This window comes from Macaca nemestrina, chromosome 5 (genome assembly GCF_043159975.1).
Source record: "Macaca nemestrina isolate mMacNem1 chromosome 5, mMacNem.hap1, whole genome shotgun sequence".
NCBI lineage: Eukaryota > Metazoa > Chordata > Mammalia > Primates > Cercopithecidae > Macaca > Macaca nemestrina.
The window spans coordinates 77,114,453-77,137,043 of record NC_092129.1 but is presented as its reverse complement, the minus strand read 5'-3'; the positions used below and the strand labels follow the sequence as shown (position 1 = coordinate 77,137,043).

At 43.9% G+C, this 22,591-nt stretch overlaps 1 protein-coding gene across 3 annotated transcripts in view; it reads right to left on the bottom strand.

Annotated features, from left to right (window-relative positions):
• The window catches only part of LOC105478738 (sorting nexin 9), a 124,771-nt gene extending 102,497 nt beyond the window's left edge, over positions 1-22,274 (bottom strand). For 2 of the 3 annotated variants that reach the window (XM_011736341.2, XM_011736344.3), the window contains exon 1: positions 21,435-21,568. In XM_011736341.2, coding sequence (XP_011734643.1) covers positions 21,435-21,446 — 12 coding nt within the window. In that variant the 5' untranslated portion in view covers positions 21,447-21,568. Of the gene's footprint in view, positions 1-21,434; positions 21,569-22,161 lie in introns of those variants that run through there. The other variant, XM_011736342.3, reaches the window with a different exon arrangement.
• Positions 22,275-22,591: the final 317 nt, after the last annotated feature.

Genomic DNA, 22,591 nt, shown 5'->3' with positions numbered 1-22,591 from the left:
GTCCCAGCTACTCAGGAGGCTGAGGCAGGAGAATCCCTTGAACCTGGGAGGTGGAGGCTGCAGTGAGCTGAGATTGCACCACCACACTCCAGCCTGCCCTTTCCCAAAGCAGACCTCCTTCTTGCATGGGGACTAGATTGCCTTTGTAAGGCTAACATTAGCCACAAGATTAAAAATTACGATTTAGGAGTCATGCAGCTGGAGGCTATAAGATTCTGATCCTCTCTAAACTGCTCCTAAGATCATTGCTTGAGATATTTTGCAGACCCTGCCCTTGATGGATCAGCTGGCACCACCTAGATCAATAAACGGGCTCATCTGATCTTGTGGCCCCCACCCGGGAACTGACTCAGCACAAGACAGCTTTGACTCCCTATGATTTCATCCCTGACCAATCAGCGCTCTTGGCTCACTGGCTTCCGCCACCCACCAAGCTGTCCTTAAAAACTCTATGGGTAGACTGATTTAGGTAATAATAAAAATCCGGTCTCCCGTACTGAATGAATTACTCTTTCTCTATTGCAATTCTCCTTGTCTTGAGAAATCGGCTCTGTCTAGGCAGCAGGCAAAGTGAACCCATTGGGCGGTTACAACCCTAGCATTCTGGGAGACTGAGGTGGGCAGACAGCTTGGGGCTAGGAGTTTGAGACCAGCCTGGCCAACATGGTGAAACCCCGTCTCTACTAAAAGTACAAAAATTAGCCAGGCGAGGAGGCATGTGCCTGTAATCCCAGCTATGCGGGAGGCTAAGGCAGGAAAATCACTTGAACTTGGGAGGCAGAGGTTACAGTGAGCCAAGATCATGCCACTGCACTCCAGCCTGGGCAACAGAGTGAGACGCCATCTCAAAAAAAAAAAAAAAAAGACAAATGGGAAATAATTTTTTAAAATCTAGAATTCTGTACTCATGATGCTTTGAAATTGTCTTCAAACTATTTAAGCTCTTCTAAAAGAAACAAAAAATGAGAATTGCCATGAGTTGAGTATGGATTATGCAAAATGGATCACTTAGCACTGTAATCAGAACTACACAAAGACCACAGCTGTCTATCAAAGGATTGGTGAGTAAATGCACATTATACCTTTTAAGTTAAAATAAGATAATCAGTACAGTTAACCCTTGAACAACACAGGTCTGGTCCACTTTACATGCACCGTTTCTTCTATTTCTGCCACCCCTCCCTCCTTTTCCTCCACCTACTCAATGTGAAGAAAATGAGGATGAAGGCCTAATGCTCTACTTCCACTTAGTGGTAAACATATTTTCTCTTCTTTATGATTTTCTCAATAACATTTTCTTTAGTTAATTTACTGTAAGAATACAGTATGTAATACACATAACATACAAAATATGTGTTAACTGTTTACGTTATAAGGCTTCCAGTCAACAGCAGGCTATTAGTAGTTAAGTTTTGGGGGAGTCAAAAGCTATACTTGAATTTTCAACTGGGCAGGCGGTCGGTGCTCCTAACCCCCATGTTGTTCAAGGGTTAACTGTATTTCCTTTGCAATCTTCATTTTCGTCAATTCTTCAACCCTTGTCCTAAGCATCCTGCCACTGCTGGCACCAACTAAGCGGCACAGAAAGGCTTAGAAGGGCTTCATCTCCTTGAAACCACCCTTGCAAAATTATACCTGAGGAAATTACGACAGTGAAAGAAAGGAGACCTAACCAACTCCATCTTGCTTCTAACCTTTAAGCCGTCCTTGCTCATTCCTGGGTGTAGGCTGGAACTAACTTTGGGAAAGAATTTGATGCATGGTTTGACTCTGAAACAAAACCGGTAACAGCCCTTTCCTGAAAAGACCCCCTTCTTGCCTGGGGTCCAGTCTGCCTTTGCAGGACTAACAAAATAACTACAAGAAATTACAATTTAGGGGTCATGTAGCCTCTGGCTTCAAGAGTCTGAACCTCCCCAAATTGCTCCTGGTGACAACATCACTATTATAAAACCTAAGATGAGTGATTAAGATATTTGCAGACCCTGCACTCCACCGACCCAGACCGGTAATCTGGCCCAACCAGTTCTGCCATCCCCCCCCAGGAACAGAAGACATTCAGAAAACCTCACACTTCAACCCCCTAAGATTCCATCTGCAACCTGACCAATCAGCACTCCCCACTTCCCAAGCCCCTACCCGCCAAATCATCTTTAAAAACTCCGACCCCGAATGCTTGGGGAGACTGATTTGAGCAATAAACTCAGGTCTCCCGCACAGCCAGCTCTGTGTGCATTACTCTTTCTCCATGGCAATTCCCGTGTCTTGATACATCGATTCTGTCTAGGCAGCGGTCACGGTGAATCCACTGGGCAGCTGCATCATGAGGATTTGATAAGTGCACTGGAGTCAACAAGATAAAAGCAAGACAAGCATATAGTTTTTAACTGTTAGGTTATGTTACCTGTATGGTCACATTACCTGTGGCAAATCTGTTTTATGTTAACATGGGCATGTGATACCCTACCTTGTTTTAACCTGACTGACTCTCTCAGCTGAGAGAGCCGGACAGACTCCATTTTGGTTTCTTTGCAGCCCCCTGAACCCCCTCCCTTAAGGACATAACTGGTGCAAGCTGACTCCAAGCACATCCAGGAATGCACTTACTGATAAGATCCTAAGACAAGCTGTACCAGTCGCTCCCGGGAACACGCTCAGTTGATGGTACCCAAAGCCCCTGCGATTATTGCTTTGTGAGAGTTTAAGCCCCTGCACCTGGAACTGTTTATTTTCCTGTAACTGTTTCTGTAACCACTTATCTTTCCATTTTTTGCCTGTTCTGCTTCTGTAAAAATTGCTTCAGCTAGACTCCCCCTCCCCTATTTAGACCAAGGTATAAAAAGAAATCTAGCCCGTTCTACGGGGCGAGAGAATTTTGAGCTCTAGCCATCTCTCGGTCACTGGCAATAAAGAACTCCTGAATTAGCCTCAGTGTGTGGCATTCTCTCTACAACTTGCTCAGTTAAAACAGGCAGACTCATACAAATGCCAACCAGTAAGAGATGGCACTGTTCTCGCCTTAATACTATCAAGCAACTTAATCTACACAGCAAACTTAATTTAGGAATATGTTTATACTGACTACCAATAGATTGGATATTTGAAGATATTAAGAATTTATTCTGAATTTTTAAGTATAACAGGAATTACAGTACTTGTCTACAGTTTTGGAGATACATATTAAAATACCTACCATGAAACGACATCTGGAATTTGCTTCAAAATAATGAGGAAAGGGGAAAACAGGGGAGGGGGGGCTAGAGGAAACAAAACGGGCCAGGATCACTGTGGAGGCGGGTGATGGGTACACAGGCGAGTGTCACTGTGCTGTTCTACTTTTGTCCATGTTTAAAGTTTTTATAAATAGAAAGTTAAAATAGAAAATATTGAATCACGCCAAACCATTGAGATGATAGTTTAAAAAGCCACAGTGTAGTAAATTCTTATCATTTTATGTTGCCTCAGCATGCACCGTGAAGGTAAGTGGGACCTTCTCAGAGCAGAAGCAGGGCTCCGTCACCCTGGACACAGCACAGGATGCAGTTCTACACCTCCTCCCAGTTCCTCAACATGGCCAATCCAGAATCCTGCCTTAGGTGACTTCCTCCTGGCGACCACCTCCCCATGGGAAAGCTACACACAGCCTACTTCACTGGCCCCGACCCTCACACCCCACATGGGCTGTGCAGTCACGGTGTGACCTCCTGGAACCAATTAAACCTCCCTGAGGGAAACCTGTTTGGACCCCATGAAGGCATTGGCCCATGAGTCTCTACGTGGGTCTCTCTCACTCCCTTCATGATTCCTGACCTTCAAGCTCCCAGGCCATCCTGTGTGTGACCTCCAGGCATGCTGTGTACTCCCAGGGCCTGCAGGTAATAAAATCTGTATTTCCATCTTGTGCCTCTCTCTTAATCATTGGGGGATGCTCTTCATCTTTTTTTTTTTTTTTTTTTTTGAGACGGAGTCTCGCTTTGTTGCCCAGGCTGGAGTGCGGTGGTGCGATCTCCGCTCACTGCAAGCTCCGCCTCCCGGGTTCACGCCATCCTCCTGCCTCAGCCTCCCAGTAGCTGGGACTACAGGCGCCCGCCACCATGCCTGGCTAATTTTTTGTATTTTTGTAGTAGAGACGGGGTTTCACCATGTTAGCCAGGATGGTCTCGATCTCCTGACCTCGTGATCTGCCCGCCTCGGCCTCCCAAAGTGCTGGGATTACAGGCGTGAGTCACTGTGCCTGGCCCGGGATGCTCTTCATCTTAAAGACCCTAAATTAAAACACACAGATGTGGAATTTTTTAGCACGAGTAATATGAAATTCCAGTGATATACTTCATATTAAAAATAATCACTTAATAGAACCAGGAAAGAATAAAGATTCATTGAATCTCCAAATTCTAAGCCAAGATGATGCTATTTCTTCTAAGCCCATAAGAGCATTCTGACCCAGTTCTCGGGGTTCCAGCTGCTTTCTTCTACTGCTGCTCTCAAGACTGCTCGGGCTTCAGGAAGTTTACACTAAAACCTGCAAACAGTGACCCTCATCGGAAGAGAAATGCAGTGAGTACTCGCTGATCAGAAATGGTGTCATCAGCCAGAAATCTAGCCGTCTGAAAGCACTTTGCTTACGTCTAGGTGGCCACCAGTCGAGTGAACAGCGTGATAATGGTAACAGCCAAATGGTCTGATGGGCTGTCTGTATTCACTTTCAGTATATCCAGGAAACATAATCTGAAATTCTGTATCAGACAGAATCTCAAATTCAAGATATTAGAGGTTTTTAAAAATTTATTTACAAATTTTTTTCTCCCAGCTGATGTGACTGGGGTATTCCTGATGTAGAGAAGGATACTGTGTCAATCCCTCTGATGCTCTCTTACTGACTGACTTAAATGGAGCACAGGACTTTCCTAGTGTGGCTTTAATAAGATACAATCAATTAAGTTTTAAGAAGGCATAAAGTAAGGCTTAAATCCAGTATCAAAGCGAAATGAGTGTTAACTCCTGCAGTTAGCTTTGGCCAATAAAGGCAAGCTCAACTCTTAAAAGACAAGAAAAGAAAAGAAAGAAGTTGTAAAAGTCAATCATTTTGGGTGTGGTAAAAACTCTCCAATGGTTTTATTGCCAAATAAATGTCAAAGCCCCTGTGGTCACCTGGGCCTCCCCAGCCCAGGGAGCAGGCCCTCTTCCCTGTGCTCCCTCAGCTCCAGCCTCACTGCGCAAGCACCACCCTGAGGGTCTGCTCTTTCCTGAGATGCAAAGACACCGCCACCTTCCCTTAGGTCTCTACCTGAGTGTCACCTTCCCAGTGAGGCTGTCTTGTTTTTTTCACCTGCTTTCAGAACCCTAGTGAAACCATGAAACAACTGGAGGGGACAGGAGAATCCAAACAGCTCTGTATCACATTAAGAAGCTCTGAGTTTTGCAGAGATTCGGGCCCCAATACTGTGCACAACCAGCAAGGTGGTTCCCATGCCCTCAAGTAGCACAGCAAGAAGTGGTGGAGAGAGCTACTAAACTGCGGGGCAGCAGGAAAGGCCGAGAGAGGAGACCGGAGGGCAAGATGGGGTCCCACCTCCAAGGCCATGGCACTAGGTTACCATCCCCACCCTCAAATTATGCTTAACCCTGGGCAAGAGGCGGCGGCCTGGGAACTAATTATAAGTCTGCTTCCCCAGCAGGACGGGGATGTAATTTGTTGGAAATTATTACAGAAAAGTAAAATTATAATTTCCCCCCCCCTTGGACTATGCAATGGAATTCACACCTGAATCCATTCAATTACTTGTATTTTACAGATAAGGACACTGAAGCATTAAGTAACTTTCCAAAGTAATATATTAATAACTGGACTGGGATTTGAACCCAGGCTCCTAATCTCTATGCTATACCACCACTATTACATGAAAATACATATGCTTCATAATCAGGTAGAACTAATTTTATTCATTCATTGCATCTCTAATAAAAGACACAATTTCTCTTTTACTCTAAATATAAAATTCAAGAGAAACAAAACACTAATGAAGGAAATAGGCTTTTATGTAATAGCTATAATGAATCACAGAGGAATGCCAATGACCTCAACATTAATTCATTACATATATACATCCCCACACACAAATAACAGTAATTATACACAAGGACAATTCATTGATACCTAACACCAAAATGGTACTATGAAGTCCAGTGTTTTTAAGTAAACCTGTATTTTATTAACTGAATCTATATACATTTTAAAGAGTTAAAGATCCCTGACAATTCAGCAGCTGGGAATCCCTTCTCTAGAATAAGCTCTGGGTATTGCAAACCAGGTAAACAAAACACACCAAATAACAGCTTACCTGGAAATCAAAAGGAGCAGATCCATCTTAACCATTTCAAGATGCTATGTCCTTGGCCACAAAGGATTTAGAACAAGCCTGGGCACAGAAAGATTACTTGCCTCGAACGTTCACTGGTTCCTAAGACTGGCTTAGTGTAACTCATCCCAGATAAAATTTTAGAGCACAACCAGGGAAACTGGACATTTACACTTCTCTAAAATGTACTTTCTGTCCCACAAGGTCAGTCACTAAAATAGGAGCTCTTTAAATGAGACCTCGAACTAAACATGCCTTCAAGTATTTAACGCCATTCCCTAGAGAAATCATCCTCTTCTACACCATGAATAACATAATGTCAGAATATTTAACTAGCACTTCCACATAAAATTTTCACACTATAGCCTCTTTATTGATATAAATTTATTTTTACTCTTACGTTTCCAGTGGCTAAATGGAGGGAAAAAGGTTAGAGGGTCTATTTCTGACTACAAATACTGAGCTGTCTCACTGTACACTATGTATATATACTTCTACCATAGCAACGGTACACCTAATTGAAGATATCTAAGTGCCTGTGTTCTCCATTAGACTGTAAATTGTTTGGATAGAAAAATGTACATGCATTTTCACTTACAGTGTAAATTCTGGAGAGAGACTGAATGAAAAAAAAAAAAAAAAAAAAAACCACCCATGGCCAAGCACAGTGGTTCATGCCTGTAACCCTAGCACTTTGGGAGGCCAAGGTGGGCAGATTGCTTGAGCCCAGGAGTTCAAGACCAGCCTGGGCAACATGGCAAAACACTATCGCTATAAAAAATACAAAAATTAGCCAAGTATGGTGATGCATGCCTGTAGTCCCAGCTCCTCGGGAGGCTGAGGTGGAAGGATTGTTTGAGCCCGGGAAGTTGGGGCCGCAGTGAGCTGCCACTGTACTCCAAGCCTGGGCAACAGGGTGAGGTTCTGTCTCAAAAAAACAAAATTTGATTTTTGGTAGCAATGTAACATACTTAATATTTCTGTCAATATCTCTTGATGTTCATGCACAATAATATTCTAATGTTAACCACAGCCAGTAACAATTACAAGTGTTCCTTCCATAATTCATGGTACAGTATATGCTGTTCACAGATCCCACAAGAAACAGAACAGTGCAGTTCAGTTGCCACCTTGTTCAAATGCCAACAAGGGCTTCATGATCTGCTGCCCTGCTCTTGTTTAGACACTCGTTACTTCTTACTGATTCTACAGAGGCAGGTCATATGAACACAGACAGCATGCCCATGCCTTCATGCATATGGGTCCTATCATAATGCATGGGTTGATTTGATTATTCAGAGGTAGATTTATCTAGTTTGGGGGCTATACCCATTCTTTTTTTCTGTAACATTTGTTTCTTTACTTCTTTAAAGCTTTTAAGTGGGCAAACAGGAAAAATGAAGCCGCTGAAATTCAAATTCATCAAAATTAGGTATGGGCACTTATGACACAAATAACATTAAAAACTGGATTTACACAAAGGCATGTATTATCTGACTTATAAAATAATTTAAGAACAGGATTCTTTCAGGTAGCAATCTCTCCTAGTGAATCAAAAGTTATTTTCATTATATAATCACGGTAGGAACATACTATGCAATGCAAATAAATCTGGACTGATCACTCTTTTAAACTGTATCGCATGTTTTCTGGCTAACTTAAAAGGCAATAGGAAGAGCAGTAACCAGCCTCCACAGTAATCTGAGATTCTAATAGTGTTGAGACATTTTGCATATAATACCAATGATAAATCAAAAGAACTGAAAAGTTACTGACAACACTACAAGTTGGTGAGACACTAAATAGCTTCTGAGAATATTTTACTGATCTTTGATTTTCTGCATCATTTGAACCCAGTTAAATAAAAGAATCCTTTAAGCACACAAGTGTTCGCTGCATCAGCATGCTAGGGCAGTCACCCATTTTTCAGCCTCATAGATCTTAGGGACCAGCCAAGGACAGAACCCACGTTCTTCCTTTTATTTTTCCATCCCTCACAACAGTGGTTCTGAAAGTTAGGTCCCTAGACCACCAGCATCAGCATCACCTGGGAACTGGTAGAAATGTGTGTTCTCAGCCCCACCCCAGACCTCCTGAATCAGAAACTCTGGATAATTGAACAAGCTCCCCGGGTTGGTGACTGTGATGCAGCTAGTTAGAGTACCACAGCTCTACCACGAATTCCTAACCCTTAGGAAATATCATCGCTTGTAAAATATTGATGGGCTTTAGTTCAATTTGTCTCTCAGATGGAAGCTTATTACCATTGCCATATCTTTCTGTGTAGCAGAGTCCTAATGAATCAGAGAACAGGGCAGTTTGAAAACAAATTTTAATACTTGTAGCATTTTAGAGAATCACCATCTATCACGTTCATAATGAAAACGACAGAATGCGCACAAGATGTTTCCACTTATCAAAAAGGGGAATGGCTGTAATCCCAGCACTTTGGGAGGCTGAGGCAGGAGGAATGTTTGAGCCCAGAAGTTCAAGACCAGCCTGGGCACATAGAGAGACCCTGTCTCTACAACAACAACAACAAAAAATTAAAAATTAGCTGGCTCTGGTGGCATATGCCTGTAGTCCCAGCTACCTGGGAGGCTGAGGCAGAAGGATTGTTTGAGCCTGGGAGGTCGAGGCTGCTGTGAGCCCAGATCACGCCACGGCACTCCAGCCTGAGCCAACAGAGTGAGACCCTTCTCAACAAAAATAAAAAATAAACAGCTAGGCATGGGGGGGGGGCATGTCTGTGTGGTCCCAGATTGTATTAGTCTGTTTTCACACTGCTATAAAGAACTGCCCAAGACTGGGTAATTGATAAAGGGGAGAGGTTTAATTGACTCACAGTTCAGCATGGCTAGGGAGGCCTCATGAAACTTACAATCACGATGGAAAGTGAAGGTGAAGCAAGGCACCTTCTCCACAAGGTGGCAGGAAGGAGAAGTACTGAGTGAAGGTGGAAGAACCCCTTATAAAACCATCAGCTTCATCAGCATGGGGGAAATTGTCCCCATGATTCAATTACCTCCACCTGGTCTCTCCCCACACTTGGAGATTACAGCTATTACAATTCAAGATGAGATGTGGGTGGGGACATGAAGCCTAACCATATTACAGATACTCAGGAGGCCGAGGCGGGAGGACTGCTTCCCTGTGGGAGTTCAAGGTTTCAGTGAGCCATGTTTGCACCACTGGACTCCAGCCTGGGCAACAGAGCAAGACTCTATTTAAGAAAAAAAAAAAAAAGAAAAAAAAAAGAAGGAAGGGAATCGGTTTTAATAGGCTGAAAACTTTGCTTTTAGTCATTATATGGTAATGGAACTCTAATAGAAGTAAATATTAGAATATTTTTTAAATCTTGGCCGGGCGTGGTGGCTTATGCCTGCAATCCTAGCACTTTGGGAGGCCGAGGCAGGCAGATCACTTGGTGTCAGGAGTTTGAAACTTGGCTGGCCAATATGGTGAAACCCCGTCTCTACTAAAAATACAGAAATTAGCCGAGCGTGGTGGCACACATCTGTAATCCCAGCAACCTGGGAGGCTGAAGCGGGAGAACTGCTTGAACCCAGGAGGTGGAGGTTGCAGTGAGCTGAGATTGCGCCACTGCACTCCAGCCTGGGTGACAAAGTGAGACTCTGTCTCAAAAATAAAATTAAATTGGCCGGGCGCGGTGGCTCAAGCCTGTAATCCCAGCACTTTGGGAGGCCAAGATGGGCGGATCACGAGGTCAGGAGATCGAGACCATCCTGGCTAACACGGTGAAACCACGTCTCTATTAAAAAATACAAAAAAACTAGCCAGGCAAGGTGGCGGGCGCCTGTAGTCCCAGCTACTTGGGAGGCTGAGGCAGGAGAATGGCGTAAACCCGGGAGGCGGAGCTTGCTGTGAGCTGAGATCCAGCCACTGCACTCCAGCCTGGGCGACAGAGCGAGACTCCGTCTCAAAAAATAAAAAATAAAAATAAAAAAATTTAATGTAATTTAATTTAAAATCTCTATACTTTTTGGTATCATCTTGGCTTTAGATGATTCAGACAGCTCAACCTATTGTAACCACAGATCTCAGTAACCTAATTGCTATTGATTTCTTAGGGTTTTGGAGTTTTTAGGGGTTGCGAGGATGTTGAATATGCTTTACATACCGTTGGAATTGCATCAGACTAATCTGGTTCAACTTTTACGTAACAAAGTTATGAGTTGCTTTTCAGTTGGCATGGACCCCAGGTTGAAGGTCACATCACCAGAGCATGCCCAAAACTAAGTGAGCAACCATGGACAGAATCCATGTGCTCAGATGGGTACTTGGAATGGAATGGGCATGAGGAATGAGCACTGAATTAAGAAGTGGACACCAACAGTTTGGGAGGCTGTAATCCCAATACTTTGGGAGGCTGCCACGGGAGGATCGTTTGAGCCTAGGAGTTGGAGACCAACCTGGGGAACATGGCAAGGCCTCAATTCCACTAAAGAAAAAAAAATTTTTTAATTGACCGGGGGTCGGGGGAGGTGACACACAGCTGTAGTCCAAGCTACTTGTGAGGCTGAGGTGGGAGAATCACTTAAGCCCAGGAGTTCAAGGCTGCAGTGAGTTATTATCATGCCATTGCACTCCAGCTTGAGCGACAGAATGAGACCCTGTCTCTACAAAAAAAAAATTAGCCAGGTGTGCTGGCACACACTTTGTGGTGCCAGCTTACTCAGGATGTTGAGGTGAGAGGATCGCTGGAGCCCAGGAGGTTGAGCTGCAGTCAGCAGAGGTTGCACCACTGCACTTCAGCCTGGGCAACAGAGGGAGACCCTGTTTCAAAAAAAAAAAAAAAAAAAAGTGGACACGACACGGCAGGATCCAAAATCCAATCAGATCAAGCCCTGGTGTCACCTCATGGCAGGATCCAGTCAGATCATGCCTCCAGCATCACCCCATTGCAAGATCCAATCAGATCATGCCTCATTACCTTCTAAGTACAAAACCTGACCTAGCCCCCAGCGTGGAGAGACAGACTTAAGTCCAACTCCTGTCTCCTTGCGCAGTTGTCTGGCAATAAGCCTTTCTCACTACAAAAACCTGGTGCTTCAGTGTTTGGCTTTCCACTACATGGGCAAATGGATCCAGTTCAGTTCGGCAATACTGGTAGACAGTCACAGGACAAAGTAAATCTGATGCATCAACAAAACAGCTGTAAAATCGTATTATTCAACTCTCGACTCTAAAATCTGAGTCATGGTTTAGGAAGGTAGGAGAAGTGGAGTGCTGGAAACCCTGCCTAACCACAAAGAATTAGCCACCCTGCCTCTTCTAAGCTCCTGAGGGAGAAGGCGCGCATGGTGGCAGGTAAAATTACCAATGTATTTATGAAACAACAATTTGTAACACCTTCAGATTCAGTGCTAGTTGTTCAGTAAGTTTTCAGTTATTTTTTAAAGTTACTTTTAAAAGACACCTTTTTTCCCTTGGAAGAAGAAAATTTCCTTAAGTACCATACTTAAGAAAATTACAAAATAATATTTGTAATCCTGAATGCATTAGCATTCTTCTATTGAAGTGCCCTTACTATGTGTAAGCATTAAAAATTTTTTCCAACCTAGGACAAGCTGAAACAAATTAACAGAAGGTATATAAGTTTGGGAATCTGCTTTAGAGGCCTAAAGACAGTAAGTTTTTAATTTTTTAAAAAACAATCTTTTTTTCCTTGTTACAAAAGCAGCAAATACTCATTACTTAAAATCCAGAGACTATAAAACAAGCTAAAACATAAAAAAACTTCTTATGTGCAGCCACTATGCAATAGGCAACTATTATACAAAGAAAGTCTACATTTTCAAGCCTTTTACTGTGAATTTAAAGTAGGAAATAAATTTAAACTTGCACATTTTAAATATACCAATTCATTAATATCTGAATGTCAACTGTCCTAGGGGGGATCCAAATCTTTACGCCCAGCATCCAAGTGGCACAAAATAGCTACTGAAATGTCTGCTGAACTGAATATCTGGGATCTGACAAGACAAAGTCTGGACTTGCAGACTGTGGAGCTGTACTATGGAAGTATTTTTAAAGCAACTGAAGTGATAGAATAAGGGTTAAAACTCACTCAAAGTACTAAGTAACAGACTGATATGGTTTGGCTGTGTACCCCCATATCTCACCTTGTAGTTCCCATAATCCCCACATGTTGTGGGAGGCACCTGGTGGGGGTAATTGAATCATGGGGGCAGTTACCCCCATGCTGTTCTCATGAATTCTCACAAGATCTGATGGTTTTTTAAGGGAGTTTTCTCCCTTTTGCTTGGCACTTCTTCCTGCTGCCATGTGAAGAAGGACATGTTTGCTTCCCCTTCCACCATGATTGTAAGCTTCCTGAGGCCTCTCCAGCCCTGTGGAACTGTGAGTCAATTAAACCTCTTTTCCTTATAAATTACCCAGCCTCGGGTATTTCTTCATAGCAGCATGAGAACAGACTAATACACAGACATTTCAAGACTTGGGTCCTCTGAAATCCTCTGGGCTTGAGGAACTGTGCCAGGAGCCTGCACTGTGCCCCTGCAGACAGCCTGCCCTCCTTCAGGACACTGTGCCCTTTGAGTACAAGGATAGGCCTTTCATACTGACATCCCAGAGGACCTAGCACATCTGAAGTTCAAATGAATGAGCTGTGGATGACAATGGGTAATAGGTAACAGAATGAAGCTGCATTTCCCCCTCTTTAACTTACCCCTGAAGTGTCTGACCTAATTGAACAATCACAAATCTGTGATTTCTGAGTACTGTCCCTTTGGGTAATACTACTATATTACTCGATTTTCAGATACTAAAAATAACTTAGAAAAATTGAGTCACACTGAATAGCATCTTTAAACACTGCATTTACAATGCCTAGAAATTAATAAGGAGTCTATCACATGCTTTTAATAGTCAAAAGAAAAATGACAAAGAAATATCATTGGAAAGTTTTGAAATGACCAGTGTGACAGCTTGACTGAAGGTTTGGTTTCAACCAAAATGCTTAAGAACTTTTTCACCTTTCCCCTCTGCAAAGATCAGACTAACACTTTCATGCACATATTCCACACCCTTCACTTGACAGTCTGTTACAAAGACGCTCTGACTTGGATTTTGTTCCAGCAACTAGAGCAAGCTAATACCTAAGCCACTGCCAGACTGAAACAACTGAAGTGCTGAATAAAATATTAAAAGCAAAAGATACAAAACTAAACACCTTTTGAAACATGCTGCTGAGTTAGCTGGAAAGGAAAGGCTCCAGGAAAGGCTCCAGAGAGGCCACAAAGGAAGTGAAAGCAGAAACCCTGGGAGAACACATGTGCTGAGGCAGGATTTCCTGCTAGGAGACTCCACAAACCCGGGAGCCTGGCTCTGTGCTCTGGGGACTGTGTGGGGACAGGGGAGGCAACACACAAAGTCTTCTGTATTAAGCTACAAGCTGGGACTCCAAAAGGACCTCAGCATAAGGATAAAGAGGAAAACCTGTGTGCAAGGAAATGTCTCATCATCGACACAGAGTAGTAGGAATGAGGAAAATTTCTCCTGAGATGCCAGGTCCATATTTATTCTACCTAGTATGGCTGAGAAAACAGAAAGCCAGGAACTAAAGATATAGTGACCCCAAGGATGTAATGTCCCCAGGAGACTGGTATCAGCACACACAAATTCTCCCTAGAAGGATACAACCTCAATCTAGGTAACAGAATTCCCTCAGATGAAGTTCCAAGGAAAACAAGCAACTCAAGGAAAAATCAAAATAAATCACAAAACACACAAGAAAACAAAGCACCATGAGTGAGAATGTGCAGAAACGGATGGCTTGAATCAGACTCCTGAGATTAGGACATAAAACCATTAATGTTTTTACATGCTTAAGAGAAGCTTAAAAATATAAGCAAAGAACAAGAAACTATAATGAATGATAAGCAGATTTGAAATAGAACCAAATACAATTTCTAAAAATAGAAGATAAACAAAACTGAAAATTAAATGAATGAATAAAAGAGCACATTTGGCCTGAATGAGGAAAGAATAGTGAACGAAAGGTAAGAACAAAAGAAATTATCCAGAATGAAGCACAAAGAAAACATGACAGGTTGAGAGATGGGAAGTTAGATTTCCACTGGTCCTTTTCATGCTACTAGAGTTCCAGAAAGAAAGAATGGAGAAAAGGCAATTTTCATGAATAACCACTGAGAATCTGCTAGAGCTGCACTCTCCTATAAAGTAGCCATTAGCCACATGTGGCTACTGAAATTAAAATTTAAACACAGTTCCTCAGTCACACTAACCACATTTCAAGTTCTTGTTAGCCACAAGTGGCAGACAGTTACCATATGGATGGCCCAGATGTAGAACATTATCATACAGAGTCCACTGAACAGCACAGTTCTAGAACTAGCGTAGCACCCTTCATCAGATCCAAGATACCCAGGAAACCCCAAGCTGTGTAACCAAAATCCACACATGGACACAGTACAGTGAAGCTGCAAAATACTAAAACGCAGAGAAGTCTTAACAGCCAGTGAAGAGTCACACCACCGACAAAGGAACAATAATTAGATAACTGGCTTCCTAGCAGCAAATGTCAAAGCCAGTAGAAAACAAAGAAAGAATACCTTCATTGTACTGGGAGAAAATGCTGTCAACCGAAAACTCTTTCAAGACCAGGGTAATTTTCATACCCAAGAGACACATAAGAGATTTACCAACAACATACCTTCTCAATGGAAATTCCAATTCATTTTAGGTGGAAGGAAAATTATCTCAAGAAAAGACTGAAATGTAAGAAGAAACAGTAAGCAAAGACAGTACAATATGATTAAATCAAAAACATTTAACTGTATAAAAATAATGTCCAATTTGTAGTGAAAAAGATGTAACTAAAACACCAGGCAATGATTGATCATATTCGGGGAGATGATTGCAGTTACATAACCTTATGTCATTTTGTAATTCAGGAAAAGGCTAATGATATTAAGTAGTTTCAGACTTTAACTTAATGTTACCATGCTTATGATAACCACTGGAAAAAAGAGATGTATAACACAAACCTTCCACAAAGTTGGGAGTGGGCTCCTACAATCTATAAGATGGTAGACAGAAATCCAAATACATCAGTAAACACAATGCTGTACAGGCAGGCACCATGATCAGACTGGATAAAAAGGTAAAATTCAGCTATTGGCTTTTATATATTTGGGAAATATTTACCAAAAGCTGGTGAATGTTAATCACATTAACATTAGAAATACAGTCTTTAAGAAAAAATGCATTACCAGAGATAAAGAGGTTCACTTCATAATGATAAAAACTTCAGTTCACCTAGAAAATAATACTAATTCTAAATGTAGAGAAAATTTTTAAATTCACCATTTTAATATCTCCATCAAGTAGACAGAGGATCAGTTAAATACAACAGATCAATTAGCGAAACACAATTAGTAAGGATATAGATATGAACAGCACAGTAAGTCTAATGGACATACAGCATACAGAATAGACACACACATCAATAATATATATACTCTTTTTGTCCACAGGTGAAACATAAAAGCTGACTATATGCTGGGTATAAAGTTAGCCTCAACAAATTTCCAGGTACAGTACTGATTTTAATCAGGCTCCCTGATTACAATGCAATCAAGTTAGAAATCACCAACAAGAAAGAGAAAAACCCAATACATTTGGAAATTAAACACGCCTCTGAAAACCCATAGGTTAAAGACAACTCTTCAAAGTCTCAGAAATATGAAGCTTGTTCCAAGTGCCTTAAAACATGAGGCAATTTCTCATGTAATCATTAGTAAAATTGATTATGTTTTAAAAAATATTATTGCCAATGCCTAAGGTGCAGATGTAAATTTTGTGTTGTACCTGTATACACTTTTAACAAACACACAAAAACACATAATTAAAAGAACAAAAGCTTACAGTTGGGGATTAATATTTTCTACTTCAATAATCGAGTCACTTATCTCACTAGAATATTTTTGCTCTTTAAACTGGTCATTGAAGATACGAAAGTGAGCACACACACAGTCTCAGCTTCTTGAGGCTGACAGCATTCAATGGAGACAGCCATCAATTATAGAAACAAATATAAAATGGCAGTCGGGTGTGTAATGTGACCCTGAAACAGGGGCGGGGACATCAGGAAAGGCTTCCCCAGGGAAGTGATGCTTAGACACATTAAGACCTAATATGTGACCGGGCGCAGTGTCTCACACCTGTAATCCCAATACTTTGCAAGGCTGAGGAGGAAGGATCACCTCAGCTCAGGATACATGGTGAAACCCCATCTCTACAAAAAATACAAAAAGTAGCTGGGCATGGTGGCGCACACCTGTCGTCCCAGCTACTTGGGAGACTGAGGTGGAAGGATCACTTGAGCCAGAGAAGTCGAGACTGCAGTGAGCCGTGTTAGTGCCACTGCACTCCAGTCTGGATGGCAAAGGGAGACTTCATAATAATAATAATAATAATAATAATAATAATAACAACAATAATAATAACTTAACATCTAGGCCGGGCGCGGTGGCTCACGCCTGTAATCCCAGCACTTTGGGAGGCCGAGGTGGGCGGATCACAAGGTCAGGAGATCAAGACCTGGTGAAACCCCGTCTCTACTAAAAAATAGAAAAAAATTAGCCGGGCGCAGTGGCGGGCGCCTGTAGTCCCAGCTACTCGGGAGGCTGAGGCAGGAGAATGGCGTGAACCCGGGAGGCGGAGCTTGCAGTGAGCCGAGATCGCGCCATTGCACTCCAGCCTGGGCGACAGAGCGAGACTCCGTCTCAAAAATATAAATAAATAAATAAATAAAATAACTTAACATCTAAAAACAAAGTACCTAGGGAAGGACAAGGGAGAACAGCATTCCAGAAAAGAAACAGCAGTACTGCAAAGTTACAAAGTTTTAAGTAAGCAATTAAAGTAAAACTATAATTTAATTTTTAGATGGTCAATACAAAAACAAGGCACAGTAGAAAACTGCAACATTTTTATGATTTCTAATCTATTCCTTCTTTAATGAGACTTGTTCATCTTTCTACCGTCACAGAACTTTTCTTTGACTGTACAAATACTGCACACTCTACTTAAGACACACAGAAAATACTACTGCTATACAAACTTAAATGGTTAGCATTTTCCAAACATTTAAAAAACCATAAAAATCAACTTTAATCCTTAAGACCCGTTAGAAAGATATTTCTATTCTAGTCTTCAAATAAAGAGGTTTCTGCTCTGGAGATGCTACAAAGTGTGCCTTCTAGATTGTTCTCACTAACCTATACACGGAATAAACAGCAATTCATTTATTCCCTACCATTATTTTTAACATTCCATACCCACTTAATTTAACCAGACAAGCTATGTAACATGTGTATAACTTTAAGTATTGGAACTGAGGAGTTAAAAAAAAAAAAAAAAAGCAACAAGAACTCCTAGAATCTTGTTATAATTAGTCTAAAGGTGACTATGTAAGCACAAAAGGATCCAAATTAGTGACTGAAGGTTAACTTTGACATGGAAATTACAGCTAAATTATATAGATATGGATTAACCTCCACTAACAATTTTCTTCATGTCCCCTTTGACAGACATTGAAAAAAAATTCTTCATTTCTTTCCTAGGACTTGATCTTTTAAATAAAACATGATGACTGACAATATATTTATTGTATATTTTGTATTTATTCTATATATTGTATATCGTATATATAATATTTATCAATATAACGTATAATATAAACAGGTTATATTTTGGCTAGGTCAAAATATAACCTTTGGAGGCTTCCAATAAAGATCAAGACTAAAATGCTCTGCAGGTTTTGTATTAATATTTGTAAAACAAGACTTGATTGCACTGAGTGAGTGCATACACTTAAACTGAATGCAGCATTCTACTGAGTAAGGATTAGAAATAGAAAACAGATAATCCCTTTAAAATGTGCAGTTACTGATTAACTTTCTTTTTTTTTTTTTTTTTTTTTGGAGACAGAGTCTCACTCTGTCACCCAGGCTAGAGTGCAGTGGCGCGATCTTGGCTCACTGCAAGTTCTGCCTCCCGGGTTCACACCATTCTCCTGCCCCAGCCTCCCGAGTAGCTAGAACTACAGGCGACCGCCACCACGCCCAGCTATTTTTTTTTTTTTTTTTTTTTTTGTACTTTTAGTAGAGACGGAGTTTCACTGTGTTAGCCAGGATTGTCTCGACCTCCTGACCTCGTGATCCGCCTGCCTCGGTTTCCCAAAGTGCTGGGATTACAGGTGTGAGCCACCGCACCTGGCCCTGATTAACTTTCCTTAGCAGTGAAGGACTGTTCAACTAAACTACTTCTTCTAAATGATAATTTCCTTTTCTATTGTAAAATATACTAGTGCAGTTTTTAAAAATGCCAATAGTTCAGTGATAACCACATCCTTAAGAAAATACTTAAGAACAAACAAGAAAATTGTATCTGAAGATACTATAGCCAAGTTTCTGGTAAATTCAAAGGGAAATGAACATCCCCTAAAATATCCAGATCCTGAATTTACTTTTCATCACTTAATACTTACAGCAACAGCCTGAGTGCCACTGGAGCCATTTATTAAAAATTAGTCATTACTACTAAGCACATTCTCCCCACCCCTTGAAGAAGACGAAGAAAAAAAACAGAACTACTCAGGTGTGGGGAAGGGGTGTGTATATGGGGCAAGTGAGGAAAGTAGCAACTTGTCTCTCTGGGGACAATTAAAAAATGAGACTTTGGTTTGACCCAAGTATCACCAGGATGTCAGAAAACTAAGGAAGGGTCTTCTTCTAATAACTGCTTCATTGCTCTTCTTTTTCTTAAAATGGAAATGGTCTGTCACAATGTAGACATGGAAATGAGCACCATGTGGAACAGTGATTAGACAGCGAAAGAAACTAACAGAATTACTGGAATTTGCCTTCGGAGTGGTGTAGATAACGAAGTAGGAAGTGCTTATGCATGTTTTAAGGCTCGTGTTTAAGCAAAGACACATGCAATTCAAGATTAATATACAAGAACCACTTTTCAATTTTTTGAAAAAAAAATTAAGTTCAGGCTTAACTATGAACTAAAAATTTCACTACGTATACCTGCACTAGTTGCTAAACTGCATTCCACTTAAAGGACAGTACAGGTAACATGCCTCAGTAGACCAGAGTGTAAAAACACACAGACCACCACTGGACAGATCTCTATGTCATACACCGCCTTGGTTTTTTTTTTTTTTCAAACGGAGTCTCCTCGCTCTGTAGCCCAGGCCGGAGTGCAGTGACGCCATCTTGGCTCACTGCAACCTCCGCCTCCCGGGTTCAAGCGATTCTCCTGCCTCGGCCTCCCGGAGCAGCTGGAGCTACAGGCGCGCCACCACGCCCAGCTAATTTTTGTATTTTTAGTAGAGACGGAGTTTCACCATATTGGCCAGGCTGTATGGAGCTCCGACCTCAGGTGAACCGCCCACCGCGGCCTCCCAAAGTGCTGGAATTACAGGTGGGAGTGAGCCGCCGCGCCCAGCCTATAAACCGCTGTTAAGGTTGCAAGATGAGCGTGTACTAGGATGTGTAACTGGTAATTTCTGGAGTGTCTGGCAACAAACCTCAAAATCAAATTTCCTTAGAAATCCTTGGCCTAAGTTTTATTTTTAAAAAGGTCAACACAAAATTAGTTCAAAAGGTGGCAAGTTCTATCACATTAATAAAACCAAAGCACAGCACAGGCAATAATATATTAACAAGAAGGTAATTATTTCAGTAACAGCAGCAACAGGTTCCCTGGAGGAGAATCCCCACTTCTCTATAAACGCTGCACCTAGATGGATTCAGAGCACAAAATTTACCACAGGACAACATCTAGCAGACCGAAGTCAAGCAACGCTGATCTTTTAAACAGATTTCACATTTCTTACCATTTCCTACCTTAACACTCCACCAAAAAAAGCAAACACCTATCGAAATATAAAAAATAACGTTTCTAGCAACCCAAAAGTAGCTCAGAGATCTCAAAAAAAAAAAAAAAAAAAATAGGGAAAGGGGTGCTGATGCTAATAAAGTGACACTACAAAAACTAAGTGCAAAAGTAAACCTACTCCTCACAGCGTATCACAGAACAGTTAATGGTTCAGGTTCAGAGCCTCCTCCCCCAGGTCCTCCTTCCGCGACCATGACTCCCCAGTGACTATTTTACACCAAGTAACTACTGAAAACGCCCAAGGAAAAGGAGTGGGGGAGGGTGGCTTTTGAAGATTCAGGTAGCAAAGAGTGACTGCTAATTTCATAAACAATAATGCAAAACAAGCAAAACACCGCTCCTAGCCAATTACCAAGCAGGAGTCAAAGTTCCACCACGTAATTCGGGCCTGGGCCTTTTTTAGGCAAACACGTAATCGAAAGCACAGTCATTTCCCTCTTGATATTTTATTCATGCCGGCAATACCATTCACACTGAGAAGGTAGCAAAACAAAAGAAAAAAATAACAGCAGAGAAGGCAGAGGGGCGCGGGGTGTCCCAGCCTCCGTCTCTCCCCGGCCGCGAGCTCCCGCAGGCCGGGACGGGAAGCGCAGCGTCCTCTCTGCTGAGGTCTCGACCCCCACCCGCCCCACGGGGCCGAGGGTCCCCTGGGCGGCAGCGGGAGGGGACGTGGGGGCGGCGGGGACGCCAGACGCCGCGGGGACACCGGACGCCACAGAGAGCCTGTCGCCTCGGGGGCCTCCCCGGGCTGCGGGAAGTTTCCGTCCCGCTCTCGCGGCCCCTCCCGGCGAGCCCGCCGCAGCCCACGCTCAGGTGCAAACTTCCCAAACGTCGCTGCGCCCGGGGTCCCAACCCGCGCCCAGACCCGACGCCCTCCCCCGGCGCGATCCCGGCCGTCTGCACGGTCCGCCGCACCCATGCCCAGAAGGGACTGGCTGGGCCGCGGACCCGCCCGGGGACCCCACCGAGGACGCAGAGTGGCCCCTCGGCCGCCCCCGGCCCCAACCCTCCCCGCGGCCCCAGCCCCAGCCCCGACCGTCCCCGCGCCGCCGCGGGCCTGAGCGACCGGCCGGGCCTGCGCTGCGCGCCCCTCACCTTGGTGGCCATGGCGGGCGGGTCCCCCGGCCCGGGACGGCCGGCTTGTCTCCCGCGCCGCGGATGGTGATTCTGAGCCGCGCGAACGAAGGCAAGGGCGAGGGCGGCGGCTCCGGCTGGGCCCCGGCGCGGCGGCCGCTCCTCCGCCTCGGCCCCGAGTCTCGACGCTCAGGCCCAGCCGCTGGGCGCTCGGCTACTCCCGCGCCGCCCGCTCCTGCAGTTCCTGAAAGTCCCCGGCTGCGCGGCCCCCGCCCCTGCCGGCCGAGCCTCCCATTTACCGCGGCGCGCGCGGCGCCCGGCGGAAGCGCGCCCTGGGCCCTCGGCCGCGGCCCGGCCTCCTCGCCTCCTGGCCGCCCCCGCGCTGCGCCGCGCCGCGCCGCCGCCCCGGGCAGTCGCTGCCGCCGCCGCCGGGCGCCCTGGGTCGAGGACGGGGGCTGCGTCCCGCGCGGCGGCGGGATCCGGACAGGCGCCCCGGGCCATGGCCCGCACCCTGCGTGGCCGCCCCACGGGAAGCGCTCCGCGGCCCGCACAGCCGCTCGGGGGAGCCGAACCCGACTCCGGTTCACGCTCGGCCAGCGCCGCACGCCGTGGCTCGGGGCTTTCCGTGCATGAGGTGGGCGGGGGGGCAGGAACTCTCGACGCTCCCGGCAGACAGGAGCCCCGCAACCCCGCTGTCTTTGCCCCACGCCGGGGGTGTTGCGGGGTCGCCGTGCCCTTGGCCGAGTACCTTGAGTGCCACGTAAACAGCCGGGAAGGAACGGAGCAATGGCTTCCTGGGCCTCTTTCTCCTGCCCGGAGGCTCCCTCAGGCTGGGGTCCTGGCTTGGAGCCCCTGGGACGGGACGGTGGGGGGTTCGTTTTGTGACGTCCCATTAACCTCATTCTGGAATCTTGATAAGTTTAAAAATGCCCGAGGGCCCAAGAGGTTTAGGGGACAACAGGCTCTCTGAAGTGGAAACGAGGGCTCTAAAATTTTCCATCTTTCTGTCAGTGTTTCTCTCCAGAGTTGGAGAGATATATATGGGTGTTATGAATAAACGAATGACTTGAATTGAGCAGCAAGATTTTTCGCTCAAGGACAAAACACAACTGGAAGATGTATCATAATTGGCATATTAGTGGAGTGCTTTTTTATTATGAGGGATATATTTGTAAGAA